Genomic DNA, 17773 nt, shown 5'->3' with positions numbered 1-17773 from the left:
TTTTTTTTAAAAATCGCCCTACGTTTTCACAGTTCAAACCTTCGAAATGTTGTCCTGTTGACCTGTTGTCGAATTATTGTAGTGAGCATAGTCGGATGTACCTAATCTTTACGATGCATACAAAATAAGCTGCGCAATAAAAGATTTTAGGTATCACCGGTTACGCAGCAGCGGCCCACGGTAGGCCATCATCACGCGCTGGCCTCCCGGCTCCCACCCACCCCAAATCGCCTCAAGCGTCTTGATTTAAGCGTAGATGCTTTATGAATGTTTCGATTGTGGTCACTTTGGGAGGTAGCATGTTTTATGTTTTCACGGTCCATCAGACCCCCAAATGTCGAAGTATAAAACGTATTTTAATTTATTTATATTTTCAACTGGACATCGTCAGAATCAAAACAATTAGTTTCATGAAAAGAGACTTTGATCTTTAATTGTGTGTATCTGGTGTTGCAGGATCTTCGACGTCAGTTGTTTTGTGAATGTGTTTCCAGCTTTAGTGAGAGTTACCTACTCTCACTAAAGCTTGAAATATCTAATTTCCAGCTTTTGTGAGAGTTACCTAGTCTCACTAAAGCTGGAACTTCAAATTTTGTTAACATAAAATTGAAAATTTTGATAAACCCCCGAATGTCATGAAATTATTAACTACACTCTCGATCAAGTCTCTTTTAGTGCGCTTTCATTTGAGACCCACTCGAGTATATTTGCAGACATTCGGTTAGTCTTCCCCATTTTCACCCCCCCCCCCCCCACAAGTTTTAAACGGCTCAACCGATTTTCATCAAATTAAATTGAAATCGCCTTATCCGTTCGTGAGTTATGGTGCCACAGACAGACTGACAGACAGACACGTCAAATTTATAACACCCCTCTTTTTGCGTCGAGGGTTAATAATAAAAACTCGCATAACAATATTATTAATTTAATTCATTTAATTATAAGTATAACTAATACTAATTATTATTTGTAATTCATTTTGATCTTCATACAACAAAGTTCTTATACTTCATAGATTTACATAAACGAGATGCGTACTTGTATAAGCACATAAGTACAAAATAAAAATACCTATACTATGTGCGCTGTAGCATGGTGCGGGTGACAGTTGCCTTATGACGTTCATATACTAGTATCGTGAATCAAGTCAAAATCAAGACTGAAACGAACTGTCACCTGCACCATGCTATAGCGCACGAAATGTAATTATTGTTGTTCTATTCCCGGTAGACGGTTAACTTTGGATGCCATCATTCTTCATCAGCATATTTTAACGGCTCAGCGGTGGATTTACATGACGAGGTCCTGGGTTCGAGTAGTTATAACCCTTCCGGCAAAGATGTTCCGCCAAGCGATTTAGCGTTCCGGTACGATGTCGTGTAGAACCCGAAAGGGGTGTGGATTTTCATCATACTTCCCTAACAAGTTTGCCCGATTCCATCATAGATTGCATCATCACATACCATCAGGGGAGATTGTAGTCAAGGGCTAACTCGTAAAAAATTTAAAAAAAAATTGAAATTTTCTTAGAAGAAAGAAAACTCAGCATCTCATACAGCCCAACCTTCGATTCGAACCCAGGACCTCGTGAACGGAAACCACATAGCTAACTAGTAACAATTTTTTAAGGATTAGACATGGCCATTCTCGTTCCCCTCCAACTACTCACTATCAAATTCCAACTCCACTATAAAAAAAGACTAACCACCACCATAAAAAAACTAGCTGGCGGGGATCGAACCTCTACCCCTCGGTGATGAGTTCGGCCCCTTTACCACTGAGCTACTCAGGCTAAACTTGAGTAACTTCATGACCAACGAACGCCAGACTTAGGATGTAAGTAGTAGTAAGTTAATAGGACTAAGTGCTAAGTGGTTTTTATTAATGTGTGGTAGATAAATACTTAAAACATAAATGGTTAGTAATTTTGATCAGTAAGCAATAAATAAATAGTAAATACGAAATCATTATACGTGACTAAATAATTACTAACTTTTGTGTATACTTAAGTTATCTAAAGTGAGTGAATAGGATAGGCTTGCTGGTGAGATCGCAGTTAATTTTAATTTCAATTTTTTACTTTATAACGAGTCATACCATAAAAACAAATAAAGGGACTTTCACCAAAATATAAAGGAGATTTGAGCTTTCGGAGGCTACATTGCTGATGTTCAGTCTGTACACCTTAATTCAACGTAAATCCGTCTTCCGAATATAGCAACACTTTAGTAGTAAATGATATTGCATTTAGATTCATTATAGACTAGCTGACGCCGCGCTGTTTTACCCGCAGGAATACGGGGATAATATATAGCCTATAGCCTTCCTCGATAAATGGGCTATCTAACACTGAAAGAATTTTTCAGATCGGACCAGTAGTTCCTGAGATTAGCGCGTTCAATCAAACAAACAAACTCTTCAGCTTTATAATATTAGTATATATGGAATTTCCTTATGCATATATTTTCACGCAAAAATCCCTGCAAATTGAGACTTTATTAAACGAAACAAATATTTCAACTACTTACAAAACTAATCAACTCGTTAATTTGTAGTGTTAATTTTTGCCTTTATCAAAGTCAAATGCCAAATGGTTGATAAACAACCATTTGGCATTTGACTTTGATAAAGGCAAAAATTAACAAGAGGCAAATATTGCCAGAAATGAGATATCTATGAACGCGTTTAATGAAAAAGAAACATCTCCTCAAAACTCATCAAAAATAAATCCTGTTACCAACTTACAAACAATTTGTTAAAAAGAAACATTGGCCTAAAAATTAACAGAAACAGCTAAAAAACAGCTTTATAAGTGCGCGCAAAATTAGTCTGCGCGCGACGGGCGGCGCAATTATGTTGACAGCTTTAGTAATCTCTTTTACCCTCTAAGATATAGATAGAGATAGGCGGCAAGATGGAGGCACTTTTGATTAGTTCCGATTATGGCCACGCGCAAACTTATCGTGCGCGCACTCTAGATGATCATTTTGTTAAAAAGAACAGCTTATAAATTAAAAAGATGCTCACTACTACCAATAAGTATAATAGGTATTGGATTGAAAATATTGAAACTAATAAATATTACAGATACTTAAAATATGTATTTATTTTTTTAAATAAGTATACTCGTATCTTATTGATCAAATCTCAATTTTAAAAAATTCATAACCACTTTTCTCTGTATTAATTCATTAATTTATCTTGTGTAAAGAGATCGCTTTTAACCTTTTACCAAATAAGGAATTTATCATTAATCCACAGATTAAAGAATAATAGGCAGATAGAGCGCTCGGAACACGACGGAGTCGTAGCCGCGCCAAATAAAAATCTCATAAACGAACACATTCTCGAGTCAGTACAACACGAAGAATCAGTAATTTTTAATATTGTTCAAGAAATGAAAATGAAAAGAAATGTATGATGTTGCAACATCATAATTTTTTAGTTTTTGTATTACATAAGCTAGATAGATATGATAGATAAAGCCTGCAGGCTTTAACTACTTATTTTGTGTAATGATTTGTGTTCAAAATATGTAAAAAAGTATTTTTTACAGATAGACATTAAAACACATTACAAACAAAGTATAGACAATAATAAAGTTGACAGAATCATACAGGTTCTGTCAACTTTATTATTGTCTATACATATTAAATACATTTAACTAACTGAACTTTTCTGTTAATTTCTTAAAGCAACTAATAGATCAGAGCCGATTTATTATGATACCTAATTTGCTATTAACATACTACAAGGAATCAAAAGAACTAAAATCTAGGTTATTCTTCACATACTTATTCTGTTCAATCTAAAAAGATCACCACAACATATCTTGAGATGCTAGAAATATGGTTAAAAAAGAGCAATATTTTTCTCTGATGCATGCAAGGCCAATAGAGCTTAACAATGAACATTTAAGTATTATGTTTAATTCATTAACTATAATAATTATACTTAGTGAATTTAGTTGTATAATTAAATAAAACTTATTACAAACCTAGGATTACAATAATATACAAAAAGCATACAGTCCATTCCACTGGCAGTGTGTAATTGTAGACAGATAATTATCTATAAATACTATTTCCCACTTGTAGATGTTTCTTTATCTGAAGTGATGTACAAAGGTTTACCATTTGCATCCCATGTGTTCTTGCATTTTTTGAATGCAAAAACCAAGTATATTGCTGAAAAACAGACAGTACAAATATATAAATTAAATTACATAATATGTAAATCTGCTAAATGCCTTTACAAAATCAAGAATTGCCTAAAAATGAGTTTTTAACCAATTTCAAAGAAATATTAACAAGGTTCACAATATTCTGCAATTTATCCATTTTTGTTAATATTTATTTGTATAACTATAGAGAGTAGTCCTTAAACTTTTGTTGATTAAACATAAAATATATAATCAATGGATAAAATAGGATTTATAAAACAGTCTCAAAAAAACATATTTATAGATAAATTAACAGTTATGCATTATATATCATATAGTTATGTATATAAATTACTAAAGCGTGAAAATCAATGTAAACTTTCAAGCCCTATTTCACCACTTTAGAGGTTGAATTTTAAAAATTTTTAAATCACATTGTATTTCATATTTTTTTTATGATTTATGAACAAAATTTTAAATCTGTAACTCTAAAAATTAAGAACTTTCTATACAAACTTTCTTATTTTATTTTCGCAATAAAAAGTATCCTATAACCTTCTCTGTATTATGGTCTCAAACCGTGCCAAGTTTCATTTGAATTCATTTAGTAGTTTCAGTGTGATGCCCAGCCAAGAAAATCACGGACAGACAGACAAGACACAAAATCAAAGAGAAAATATTTTTGGCTTCAGTATTGAATATATACTTAATGTTCTCCAACAAAAGTTTTCAAAATATCTTCAATGCACAGAATTTGACCTGTTACAATTTTATTATAAGTATAGATTATAAAAATGTTAGAATAAAAATCAGACAATGGAATACTCACTCGCCACTTCCCATTCACAAGAACTCATGGTACCCAGTGATTCTGAGTTACCATTACTCGTCATACTCTCTGAATAGGCTTTTGCATGTCCATACTCTGATTCACTTCCAAGCAATGCTTTCCCTGACACTGGAGGGTAAACCTCAAAGCATTTGATCTTCTGCAATAGGTACTTATGCTTTTGTCCATATTTCTTATAGAAATCGTCAAATCCTGCTTTATACGTTAATTCTAAACCATACTCAGTAGCTAGCTTAACAAAAAGTTCAAAATTTACTAAAAACTCAGGACAGTCTACCACACCTTCTAAATGGAAATCATATTTTGCACCGAATAGAGGATATCCATTCGCAGGATCAAATAACAATTTAATATTAAAAATTCTGTTTCCAAAAGCTCCATCTTGAGATTTTTGACACCGCGAGACAATTTCATATGCATCAGGCACTGTCCCTATAAAGTAACCACCTGGTTTGAGGCATTCAGATATGTTTGCGAGCATACGGCGAGCTTGAGCTAAACTTTCAAAGCTATAATGTAGACCAAACTGACAGCTCGCCAAATCAAACTTTATAGATGGATCATGGTATTTGTGCCGTAGGACATCTCTAGTGCAGTCGGCAGCGATGAACTCAGCTGTAAACAAACGCCCAATACGCCTTTTCAAATCATCGTAACGACTTTTGCACTGATCTATAGAAACATCGGCAATGTCTGCAAATACGACGTGCTCTGCGCGTGCTTTTTGCCATTTACCCAAATCACCACCTTTACCGCAACAAATATCGAGTACTCTTATCACTTTACCGTAGTCTTTTTCACGTATCCTATCGGTGTATTCTTGTATGAGAACGGATTTTACCCAATTGTTGAAGTTTCTTAGATAAAAAATGGGCGAATTGAATCTTTCTTGTACACCTTTTTCTTCGATATGATTGTAATGAGCAGCGACAACGTTAGCATGGGATCTAGCTCGTTTTGATGGCACTTCATAATCATCTGTTGTGTCGTTAGCATCATTGGTGTTCTCTTTAATCCCATCATCAAGGCTTTCCAAGCTTTCACTCATAACTCTAAAATCTGATTTCTACACAAATAACCTTTTAGGTTAGATTTATTTATTTACGATTAAAAATTGTCTACGTCAAACCACTTTAATATAGTTGGTTAATTACCAAATGAGTACAAAAACAGAAATTCTATATTTCTGTATTCTGTACTGATAATCAATACTCTATAAATTAATTAAAATCTAATTTATAACTTTATAAATTTATTGAAGACATTGAACCAAAAACGTTTAAAAAAGTAGTTCTTTTCTCGTATCTTAACACAAAATTGAACAAAATTGAAAATTCGCTTCGCGATCGCGATTCACTTCACACTTCACAGCAGTGACTTGTGACTTTGACAGACCTTTTGATTTTTGACAAGTCTGAGTGAAGGAACGGTTGAGGAAAGGACGTGAAGACTGACGTGACGTGACGTAAAACGCATTGTGACACTATCATCTATGGCGTTTGGCGTGACATCGTGACATCAACTGAAATAAATTATTGCGATTGCGATCATAGTAGTTTTATGAGTAGTTTCACAGAGTAAATTAATTTATTTGTTTATTATTTATTTTTAAAGTAGTTTTCTTTTTTAGAACATTTTCAATAGAATTATACACATTCAATAGAAAATTATTCAGATTTACTTATTTTTCAGTAATTACTGGCTAATTATTAGTTCTCTTTATTTCTCTGTCTACATACAACGATTAAAGTAGAAGTGGATATTACTACTCCTTGTCTTGTCTTTTCCCTTCCATACAATTTGACACAAACGCATTAACCGAAAATTTTGATAATGCTGTAAATTTTTCTGTTTAATATATCGATGTTTACATAGATATTACGTTACTAATTACTTCAGAATTCAAAAAGATAATTTTAAAATTACTTTAATTTTTACATACAAATTAATAATGGCAATAAGCATAGACCTTGCATAGACGAAAAATTATTGTTTAATTGCTTTGAAGTTGCTAAGATCATTGAACTTTGAATGAATTAGTTCGTCTGAAGTTGCTGCTGATTCCGAACAGCGCATGCGCATTCGTCACATTGCGGCACTTCGGAAAATTGCGTTCGGTTGGCCGGCCTCATGCTATCTCGAACGGATCTCGAATAAACGGCGTATACGTAGGCAAAATGAGTGTTGAAAATCCAGCTTGCGATAATGATAATGACACGGTAAGTACTCACCATAATTCTAAATTCACAGAGGATTCGTTTTATTCATCCATTTTATCGATTCAATGCGTAGTATTGTCTGTTTACTGGTGTTCGTTGATGCTACAAAGCAAAAATTTTCTAAGTCCCAATATGGCGTCTCCTATAGTTCTCGCATATGAAAGAAGCTTGAGCGTCGACAGAACTGTTGAATACAAAATTTTTGTTAAGCATTATAATAATTTATTTTTCATTTAACGACTTTGTCTAAATTTTTAATTCAAAAAATATGTAAAGACTTTAATACTTAGTGTATTGTATTGTATTTTTCACAGGGAAAGGTAAATGGGAATAAAGGTGAACACGTGAACGGTATCCACAACGGCTACAACAGCTCAGAGAAGCATAAAAGCAGCCACAAATCGTCTAGCAAGGATAAACACAGAGATAAAGACAGAGAGCACAAGAGCTCATCATCAAAACACAGTAGCAGTTCAAGCAGGTTAGCACAATTTCTAGAATTTTCTTTTTTTTTTTACATAACCTTTCAATAAGTTAATGACCTGTATGTATACCTAAACATTCCAAAATATACATGAATGTATATTTTAAAAAGTCATTGTTCTTTATGGGTTTCTGTTACATTTGTTCATCTAATTCAAAACTGAAAACTAACAAAGTAAGCCCATGTGGTATTTTAGAATATATCTGTGACAAGTTTTATCCAGATTCATTTAATAGTTATAAATTTATCTAACCCGACTGTGTTATTTTCAGAAATATGTATAAATAATTAAAACAAAAACTTCTTCATTCTTCTTCATTCTCTAGTTTGATTTTGTGGTCAAACTTATTATTATTTGGTGTGTTTTATAAAACCATGTGATTTTAGGGATAAGGAGAAGGACAAGGACAGACATTCGAGTAGCAGAAATCATAGCAGCTCTCATAAGTCCTCTAGCAAAGACAAGGAAAGAGATCACAAGGACCGTGACAAACACAAAGAGAAAGATCGCTCGGATAAGGACAAGGAACGGAGTGACAAGGACAAAGATAAAGACAGACACAGGAGTGACAAGGACAAACATAGAGACAAGGAGAGAAGTGATAAGGACAAGCACAGATCTGGCGATGGCGATAAAAAGTCCTCATCATCCTCAAAGGACAAGGAACACAAGTCAAAGGATAGAGACAAAGAGCGGAGCCATGATAAGGACCGCCACAAGAGTGATAAGGACAAACATCGAAGTGATAAAGATAGGCACTCCAGTTCTAAAGACAAACACAGGTAATAATTATAGGTATTATTGATCTCCTTATATAAAGTGGATGCACAATCAGCAACCAAGAAATGTCTCAATGAGTGCCAAACACAACTTCTTGGCACTCGATTCAAGTAGTTGCACTTGCAAATTCAACCTTAAACTCAATCCTTAACTTTGAATTTGCTCTGAATTTGGGTTTTAGTTGAATATTGGATTGAACTATATTTAAAGGCCATTGGATTGAACTATATTTAAAGAAAATTAATCTTTACCAATAATTCTAAAACTGTCAAAGCAAAATAGGCCAGTTTTCAAGTGAAATTTTCTACATGATTGTGCGTCCTTTTATTATAAGGTCATTATTTTTAATTTTAAGTCTGCAAACGTGTGTGATGTTCATTAGGAACATTTTACTGTAATAACGTAATAGAACAATGTAGACAGTAAAAGAACAGGAGTTATAAAGATATTTTATTGGAATATTTGCTGCATAATGTGAGTTAAGTGAAATTAAGTATGTTATAAAATGTTCTTGAAAATGCTTGATTTTTTTTCAATAAAGTTATTTGCTGTTGATAGGGATTGATAGGAAAAATATTATTTAATGTTAGTGTTAACCCCTATTAAGAGTTACAAACAAACTAAGAAGTGTAACAATAGGGTGGTTTCTACCACCCTGCAAATACACTACTAGGGCTACAGGTCTATTGGAGCTGTTGGTCGGTGGCACTTCATCAGAGGCCCACAGCTCCAAAGGACCTGTAGCCCAGAATGTGAACTCAAAAGACAATGTTTCTGGGGTCCCATCCAATGAATTTGCCAAGGGCCCTATGTTTGTTTGACAACTCCATTTTTATGAAAAATGTGTCTAATTCCTAGGAAAACTGTCAGTATGATAAATATAATAGAACATATTATTTTAAAGTAAGTAGATCTGCATAAGCTATTCGATTGCCCAACTTTTCAGTAATTGAGCAGAGATTGAGTAAAAAATATCAATCTATAACATCTATGCATCCACAATAAATGACTACAAACTGTATTCATGAATTTCTTAATTATTAGTGAATATATTTAATTAAATAAATATTCATGAATCTTTATTCATTTACTGGACATTATACATAAAAATGAAATAATTTACACACTGTTCTACACTGCTCTACTGCCTAGGTATCTTGGGTTACTGTCAACTACTGAGTATAATTTTCAGCCAAACACATGTAGCTATACTTAGATTTGTAAACCTTTGTGGTTTTTTTAGCTCAAGCAAGCACAAGGAAAAGAGCAACAGTGAGAAGCAAGAAAAAATCAAATCTGAACCAGTTGATATCATAAAAGAAGAACCTATGGAGGTAAAAAAATTCATACCAATTGACTTAAACTTATTTATCTCTTACTAGTTGATGCCGCGCGGTTTCACCCGCGTATTTCCCGTTCCCGTATGAGTACGGAGATAATATATAGCCTATAGCATTCCTCGATAAATGGGCTATCTAACACTGAAAGAATTTTTCAAACCGGATTTTTTTCTTTTATATTATTTATTTTGTATTATTAATTTTGAAAGCATACATACTACAAGTCTACATACTTTTGAGATTTAGCAGACCAATGAACAATAGTTGATTTTTATGATTATATTCTATCTATATTTATAAAAGAACACCAATTTGGCTGCAAATTGGAGAGGTACTTAGGGTATGTTAGAGTTACGCCTGGTTCGGACTACTTTAATATTTTAGTGGAGTACGAATAATTTTTGGATTTAACGGCCAAAAATTGTTCATACTCAACTAAATTACTAAAGTAGTCTGTACGGCCTATAAGGGTGGTAAGATTTTACGCGGACGAAGTCGCGGGCGTCCGCTAGTTTATTATGTATCTAAAAAAAAACATTTTATTTTATTTTGTCCACAGGTAGAACAACCTAAAGAAAAGATAAAAAAAATCAAAGATGAAATTGAGGATGATGGATACACAGGTGCGAACACCACAGCGTCATCATGTGACTACTCTATGACACAGTTCAAAGAGGACCCTCTTGCTGCACTGCCTCTTGAAGAGGAAAGTGCTTCTGACGGAGAAGCTGGCGAAGAAGAAGATACACCTTTGGTAGATAACTTTTAACTGCTTTGTCAAGTGCTACCTGACATACGTCTTTTTGAGCAGACCTTGTTTCTGATGAAACCATTTTTGAAAAAGAAGGTGTGCAGTCAGCACTTTCTTTTTCAAAAATGGTTTTATTTTCAATAGATTTTCAGAAGTTACCCAATCTGCCAACAAAAAAACTTGTAAGCCAAATATTATATTATTTGAGTATAGACAAATATCATATTATTTGTGTATAGACATGACATTTTTATGCACTCATGCATATTATCTTAAACTGGCAAATGTAAAGCCCCATAGACAATCCCAAAAATAAGTAATTACCATGTAAAAAAGTACATTTCTCTTAAATATATGTATTTTACTTATACAGGCTGCTCTGGAGTATTTTCTATTACTCTAGGGTTATATTCTTTAAGCAAAATTAGTTAAAAGAGTCTAAGAAACATGTGTTCTAAAATGAATATTTTCAGAGTATAAAATGTTTCTTTCTATTATATCTTAAATTGTGTCCCTAATGTTGCATCCTTATATTAAGACCTAGCCAAACTTATTCATTGATAAATTATCATGAATTAGCTTAGAAGAGTAGATAAAGTCGTGTGTTACATGAATAGTAAAAATTATTTGAATTACTTTGCATGGAAACATAAAAAGTTTTTTTTTAACTAAAAAAAATTTGTTACGCAGTTTGGCTCCTATAAGTGGACTTGTCAACACCTTGAAATTATGGGAAATACTGTGCAACACCCTGTACATAAACCATTTGGTATATAAAACTTCCTTTAATTACTAAGATCATATAACATTTGGTTTTCCAAGCATTTGCTATTCAATGAAATGTGCTAATACTTTCAGTCCTTAGCCATTCTTCACTATAATAGGCCAGCCGCACCCATATGTAACAGCAGGTACACAATACATAAGGAGTAATAATGGAAGGCTTTTATTTTCCTCAGTCCATGCGCATGGCTCCAAAGAAGAGAGCTGCCAGTGAAAGTGAGGAAGATACCCCTCTACTACAACGCAAGAAAACAAAGAAAAAGGTCAAGAAAGGTGTGTATTTTCATAAACGCATACTATTACAAAATAAAATCAAATTATAGCTATGGAGATCAATAACAAGTGTTAAAATTAACAACAATAAAATAATGTAAATTGAATGCAAAGTAATGTGTCCCTCTTAATGCACTATTTTCAGCAGGTGGATTACCTACTTGCCCTGAAAGTTCTATCATATTGTGCATATTTATCTTTTTTTTGCATACTTTTAAAAAACCTAAAATTGTAAATAAAGAAAATGTGATTATAATGAAATGGCACCCTACTAATATTACTGTTAATAAAAGTAAATACTTTTTTGAAGATGTTTTCGATGATGAAGATGAAGACGAAGTAGCCCCTAAGAAGAAAAAGAAGAAACCTGAAAAAACTAAATTAAATAAAAGCATCAAGTCTGATCCAGATGAAGGTCCCAGTCCTACAAAACGTAAGAAGAAAGGAGAGGAAGAACAGGAAGTTTGGAAATGGTAGGATTATGTATTTTTTACAATCTATACTTATACTTATAATATTATATAGAGGTAAAGATTGTGGTATTGTAGGGAGTAAACTCTGTATACACTGAACCATTTTATTAAGTTTTCAAGGATTTTGCACACTATTTTGTTCAAATTATTTTCCCTTTTTATTTTTATTATACCAGAAAGGTGGAAAAATTAGTTCTAAATGGTATATTTTATTTCCAAAATTAAGAAAATAAAATATACCATTTAGAACTTATTTTTCCACCTTTCTGGTAAAACAAAAAGGGAAAATAGCAAAGGGTCCTTTAATAGATTTACAAAATCTACATTAAATAAATTGTTTGCAAAATCAAGCAAAAATCTTTGAGGTTTATGCATTTTACTGAAACAAGTGGCAACATTCCTTGAAGTGGAATAAATTCTACGCTAGCAACACAGACAGGTAGTTTGAGTAACTTACACTAGATGTCACTACATGTATGTACATGAATTTGACACTTTCATAAAATGACAATGACATGACCTTTTTAGGTTAGTTTAGTTGTCCTAAATATACAATGCTTGTCATGGTTGGAATCAAATTAGTGCAACAGAAACCATTCAAAAGTACATTTCAGAGTATTTACGTAATAAGGCGTCTACGTTTTCTAAGAAAAAAGTATAATAGATTCCTACAGAATTTTAAAATGTTCATCACAAGTCACCCTCATGTATACTTGCAATATTTTTTGCTCTTTATACATAAAGGTTGTCCTTAAGAATTAGAATAAAAAGAGACAATTTATTTGTGATCTAAATATAGTGTTCTTTAATAGAAGGAACTGGAAATTGTATGTCTGCGGGAGCTCCTTGATATGCAATTGCAGATGTTTTTAGTACTTTTTTCACCATACATTTGATGATCGTTCAGGTGCAGTTGGTATTGCTGTGGTTTAAATAGAGATATATCCTGGGTTTAATTAATTATTATCCGCTTGGGACAAGAATATCATATTTTCTAAATTAGCTCATGTCTGGTCTGGTGCTAGGGATGGACTGTGGCTTACTATTTAGTTTATAACTCTAACTAAATAATAACTAGTCTAACAGCCATAACATAAGCCTTTGGATTTAGTATTTCAATATGTCACATAGATGTCAGAGCTTTCTCTCTTCCTTCTTATTCATGAAAACAATACAAAGTGTAGACTACTTTTCTGAGTTTAGCCTAAACAAATACAAACTTACATGATGAGGGACTTTAATTTATAACATACAGAATTAGTGAAGATAATGTGTGTCATTTTTTTAATTTTGCTTAGGTGGGAGGAGGATAAAAAGGAAGATGGCACTAAGTGGCGATTCTTGGAACATAAAGGGCCACTCTTTGCACCTCCATATGATCTATTACCTGAAAATGTGAAGTTCCGGTATGATGGCAAAGTCATGAAGCTTTCCCAAGATGCTGAAGAAGTTGCAGGGTTCTATGCACGGATGTTAGACCACGATTACACAACCAAGTCAACATTCAACAACAATTTCTTTACCGATTGGCGGAAAGTTATGACACATGAAGAATCTAAGATTATAAAAGATCTATCAAAATGTGACTTTAAAGAAATGCAACAATACTTTTTAAGTGTATCAGAAAAAAATAAGAATCGTACTAAAGAAGAGAAAGCTGAACTCAAAGCTAAAAATGAAGAAATCCAGAAAGAGTATGGTTTTTGCACTATAGATGGGCACAAGGAGAAAATCGGTAACTTTAGAATAGAACCTCCAGGTCTGTTCAGAGGGCGTGGAGAACATCCCAAGATGGGGATGCTGAAGAGGCGTGTGATGCCTGAAGATGTTCTTATAAATTGCTCCAAAGACAGTAAAGTACCCAAACCACCACCAGGTCGCAAATGGAAAGAAGTGAGGCATGATAACACTGTTACCTGGCTCGCATCATGGACAGAAAATGTCCAGGGGCAAGCCAAATATGTCATGCTGAACCCTAGTTCTAAATTAAAGGGTGAAAAGGATTGGCAAAAGTATGAAACAGCTAGAAATCTACATAAATGCATTGATAAAATCAGAGAAACATACAGAGCAGACTGGAAAGCTAAGGAGATGCGTATACGGCAGCGAGCGGTTGCTCTGTATTTCATAGATCGTTTAGCGTTGAGAGCTGGTAATGAGAAGGATGACGACCAGGCTGACACGGTGGGCTGTTGTTCTCTGCGCGTGGAACACATAGAGTTGCACAAAGAAAAGGATGGCAAAGAATATGTTGTTGTTTTTGACTTTTTGGGTAAAGATTCTATCAGATATTATAATGAGGTACCAGTAGAAAAACGTGTTTTCAAGAATCTCGAACACTTCATGGAGAACAAAAAAGATAGTGATGATCTCTTTGACCGTTTAACAACGCAAACAATGAATGAACACTTAAAAGAATTAATGCCTTTATTAACTGCAAAAGTCTTCCGTACATACAATGCATCCATAACTTTGCAAAGACAATTAGACGAGCTAACAGATCCAGATGCCACAGTACCAGAAAAAATATTAGCATACAACAGAGCAAATAGAGCAGTCGCTATACTTTGTAACCATCAGCGTGCTGTTCCTAAAGGTAAATAACATGAATCTAATTTCTTAACATTCTATGGACCAACATGTGATATTTAATTTTGTAAAATGCACACAACTGAAAAGTTGCTGGTGCATACCCAGGTACGAATTTGAACCTACGCCCTCCGAATCAAAAGCAGTGGTCATATCCACTGGGCTATCACATCTCTTCTAATCCATGTATGTTAAGTGAAATTCCTAACTTTTGTATCTTTCTCAGGTCACTCCAAATCAATGGAAGCTCTTAAGGAAAAAATTCAAGCAAAACGTGATCTAATTGATGAAGCCGAGTCAGAGTATCACGATGCAGCCAGAGCTGCGAAGAGAGGATCGGTCAAAGAGAAGTTGGCATGCGATAAGAAGAAAAAAGCACTGGAGCGTCTCAAAGAACAGCTGATGAAGTTGGAACTACAGGAAACAGATAGAGATGAAAACAAAACAATAGCTCTTGGCACTTCCAAACTCAATTATTTAGACCCACGGATCTCAGTCTCATGGTAAGTGAATTTATTGGGAAAGTTCATTATCATATCATATTTTAACAGCCCATTACAGGGCTAGGCCTCCCTCAATATAGGAGGGGATCATAATCAGCCATTATGCATCCACTGTTGGACATAGGCCTCTTTTAAGCAGTGCCAGCTATTTTTGGCTTTTTGCATCCAATCCAGCCACCTTCCGGGGGTCATTGCTCCACCTAGTGGTTGTAGTAATACCCCCAGGTTAGTGGGATTAGGAAAATATAGTTTATTTTTAAAATAATTCTCTCTAAATTAATCTTGAAGAAGCAATTTCATAACTTCCTTCTGTAAACAAATTCCCAGACAAAATATGTAAGTTAGTTTACATACAGAAAAAGCCCTTGGTATGTCTATTGTAAATGTACTAACCCAATGAATTTTATAACACCTAAAATACATTTGCATGTAAATCCACAAGACAAGAATAGATAACTTTTATGTTTTAATAACTTGAGTACGAACATACATATGTATGTGTGTAATGAGATTTTATTTCATTAACTATTTTTTTTGTTTCAAATGTTGGTTTAAATTTAAGTGTATATGTTTATCTAAACCACTTGAAAATCAGTCCATTATTCTCCAGAAGACATATTTTACTTCCTAATACAATTCTAAAGCTGTATTTAAATTATACATATAACAACATATATTGCAGCAATATATATTTAATTTTAAAATAATTAACCAACTTCAAAAAAAGGAGGCCATTCTCAATTCGACGCCTGTTGTATTTTTTTAATCTTTGTTACCTCATAACTTTGTCATTTATTAACCAATTTTGAAAATACTTCCAGATTGGTCCCATTTCATCTTTATGAAAATCGGTTTAATTTTTTAATTTTGTGTTAAAATCAAAGTAACTGAAATAAGTCAGAGTCAGTTCCATTTTTATGTTAAAAAGATTATAATAATTTTATATTTCAGGTGTAAAAAACACGGGGTTCCGATCGAGAAGATTTACAACAAAACACAACGCGACAAATTTCGTTGGGCGATCGACATGGCCGGTCCCGACTACGTTTTCTAAGTTATACTTTAGCAGTAGCTATATTCTTTATACATATAAATTTTAAAATCTACAGACGTTCCACATTATAAATACATTAATTTGCGCATATCATTATTTATTGTTTATTAGGTTTTGACCCGAGTTTATAAAATTGATGAAAATTTTAAAATTATACACCATTTGTATTCTGTTCCTTAAAAAATTAGGATCTAAATTAGAAGTCTGATTCTAATTTATTTTAGGTTACTATGATATTTTGCTTACAGTTTAATAGCTAAGTTAGTGTTATATTTGAAATTAGTTTTAAGATTGTACAAATTTTGCAATCGTTTTGTGTAAGGTCACATTTCATTATAGGAATGTGTAAGAAAGTAGAGAAGCCATGTTAGGGGGTGTTTCCACTGACGCGAAAACATACATAAGGCCTAGTGGCAGTTCCATACTGTGACGGTCACGTTAACGTAAACGCGAATTTCTAAGGAATTGAAACAGCGCCATCTAGTGGCACTATTGTGCAACTGTTTCAATTCCATGTAAATTCGTGTTTACGTTAACGCGATAGTAACAGTATGAAAACATTGAAACTTCCACTAGGCACACTGAAGATTAGGTTGTTGTCAAATAAAGATTATTATTAAATCTTAATAATGTGAATAGCATAATATTGTACACAAGTTTGGCTATTGTTTGTCGTTCAGTGGAAATTCTCCTTTATGCTACTAGCATAAAACAAATTTTGTTAATTTTATGTTAAAGTGACAAAATTCAATAATAGATTATTCCTGTTAGTATTTTTTTGAAAATGAAATATACAAAATTCTTTTTTTGTATATAGAGGTTAGGAGCGAGGCTTTCCAATAGGGTAGTTCAAATAATTTAATCATCCACAAATTAAATAAATTAATAAATCCGCTCAAAATTAGTTAGTAATATCTGGTGATCAAAATTGTCAAGACAAAAGAATGCATGTTACCATAAATGAGCCAGTTTTAACAAATAGCATAAGACAACTTATGCTAATTTGGTGCTTTTTTTTCTTCTCAAATCTTGGTTCTATTTGCTGTTACCAAAACTACCCTATTATTTGTGAGGCGACAGTAGTGATGTGGTTCGCGGCCTGCAAATGGAATAGTATGTATATTTAAAATGTATTTTTGTGCACAATGTGCAGTAGCAAATGTTGTAAATTAAGATACGAAGTTATTTTATTTTTATAACCATAGGTCCGATAACAATCGTGGCAAACAAAACCGACATTGTTACGAAGGTACAATGTAGGTAACATTTGTAAAATTACAGTGAATGTGTGAGTCTTGTAAATAGTAAATTTTTACCATGTCATACAAATTGTGAAATGAGATTATCCAAATAAACAAAAAAAAAGCAATGACACTAGACTTCAGCATTTTCATTTATTGAAAAAAAAAATGTCATTAGGTACCCTAGAACTCAAAGAATCAATTCACCCGCGTAGTTCCCGTTTTCGTAAAAATACGGGAATAAAATATACCCTTAATATACGGGAATAA

At 33.3% G+C, this 17773-nt stretch overlaps 2 protein-coding genes across 3 annotated transcripts; one reads left to right on the top strand and one right to left on the bottom strand.

The window, feature by feature from the left end:
- Window positions 1-2608: 2608 nt before the first annotated feature.
- LOC112055544 (mRNA cap guanine-N7 methyltransferase) lies at window positions 2609-6386 on the bottom strand. The gene is made up of 3 exons (XM_024095716.2): window positions 6256-6386; window positions 4992-6143; window positions 2609-4187 (listed from the first exon to the last, which is right to left on the bottom strand). Exons 2-3 carry the CDS (start codon window positions 6058-6060, stop codon window positions 4081-4083), a joined length of 1176 nt encoding a protein of 391 aa, XP_023951484.2. The 5' UTR covers window positions 6061-6143; window positions 6256-6386; the 3' UTR covers window positions 2609-4080.
- Window positions 6387-7073: 687 nt separating this feature from the next.
- On the top strand, window positions 7074-17641 carry LOC112055545 (DNA topoisomerase 1). 2 transcript variants are annotated; one of them, XM_024095717.2, is made up of 10 exons: window positions 7074-7231; window positions 7546-7712; window positions 8103-8498; window positions 9740-9830; window positions 10396-10590; window positions 11547-11643; window positions 11954-12116; window positions 13415-14712; window positions 14932-15208; window positions 16160-17641. In XM_024095717.2, the coding sequence occupies exons 1-10, from the start codon at window positions 7190-7192 to the stop codon at window positions 16260-16262; spliced, it is 2829 nt and encodes a 942-aa protein (XP_023951485.2). In that variant the 5' UTR covers window positions 7074-7189; the 3' UTR covers window positions 16263-17641. The 2 variants fall into 2 exon arrangements, with proteins under 2 accessions (XP_023951485.2, XP_023951486.1); XM_024095718.2 differs by lacking the exons at window positions 7074-7231; window positions 7546-7712; window positions 8103-8498; ... (2 more) ...; window positions 11547-11643; window positions 11954-12116 and adding an exon at window positions 12641-12771.
- Window positions 17642-17773: the final 132 nt, after the last annotated feature.

The sequence above is a fragment of the Bicyclus anynana genome, chromosome 3 (assembly GCF_947172395.1).
Source record: "Bicyclus anynana chromosome 3, ilBicAnyn1.1, whole genome shotgun sequence".
NCBI lineage: Eukaryota > Metazoa > Arthropoda > Insecta > Lepidoptera > Nymphalidae > Bicyclus > Bicyclus anynana.
Note: the sequence above shows the minus strand (reverse complement) of the source record. Positions and strands in the feature narration are given on the sequence as shown.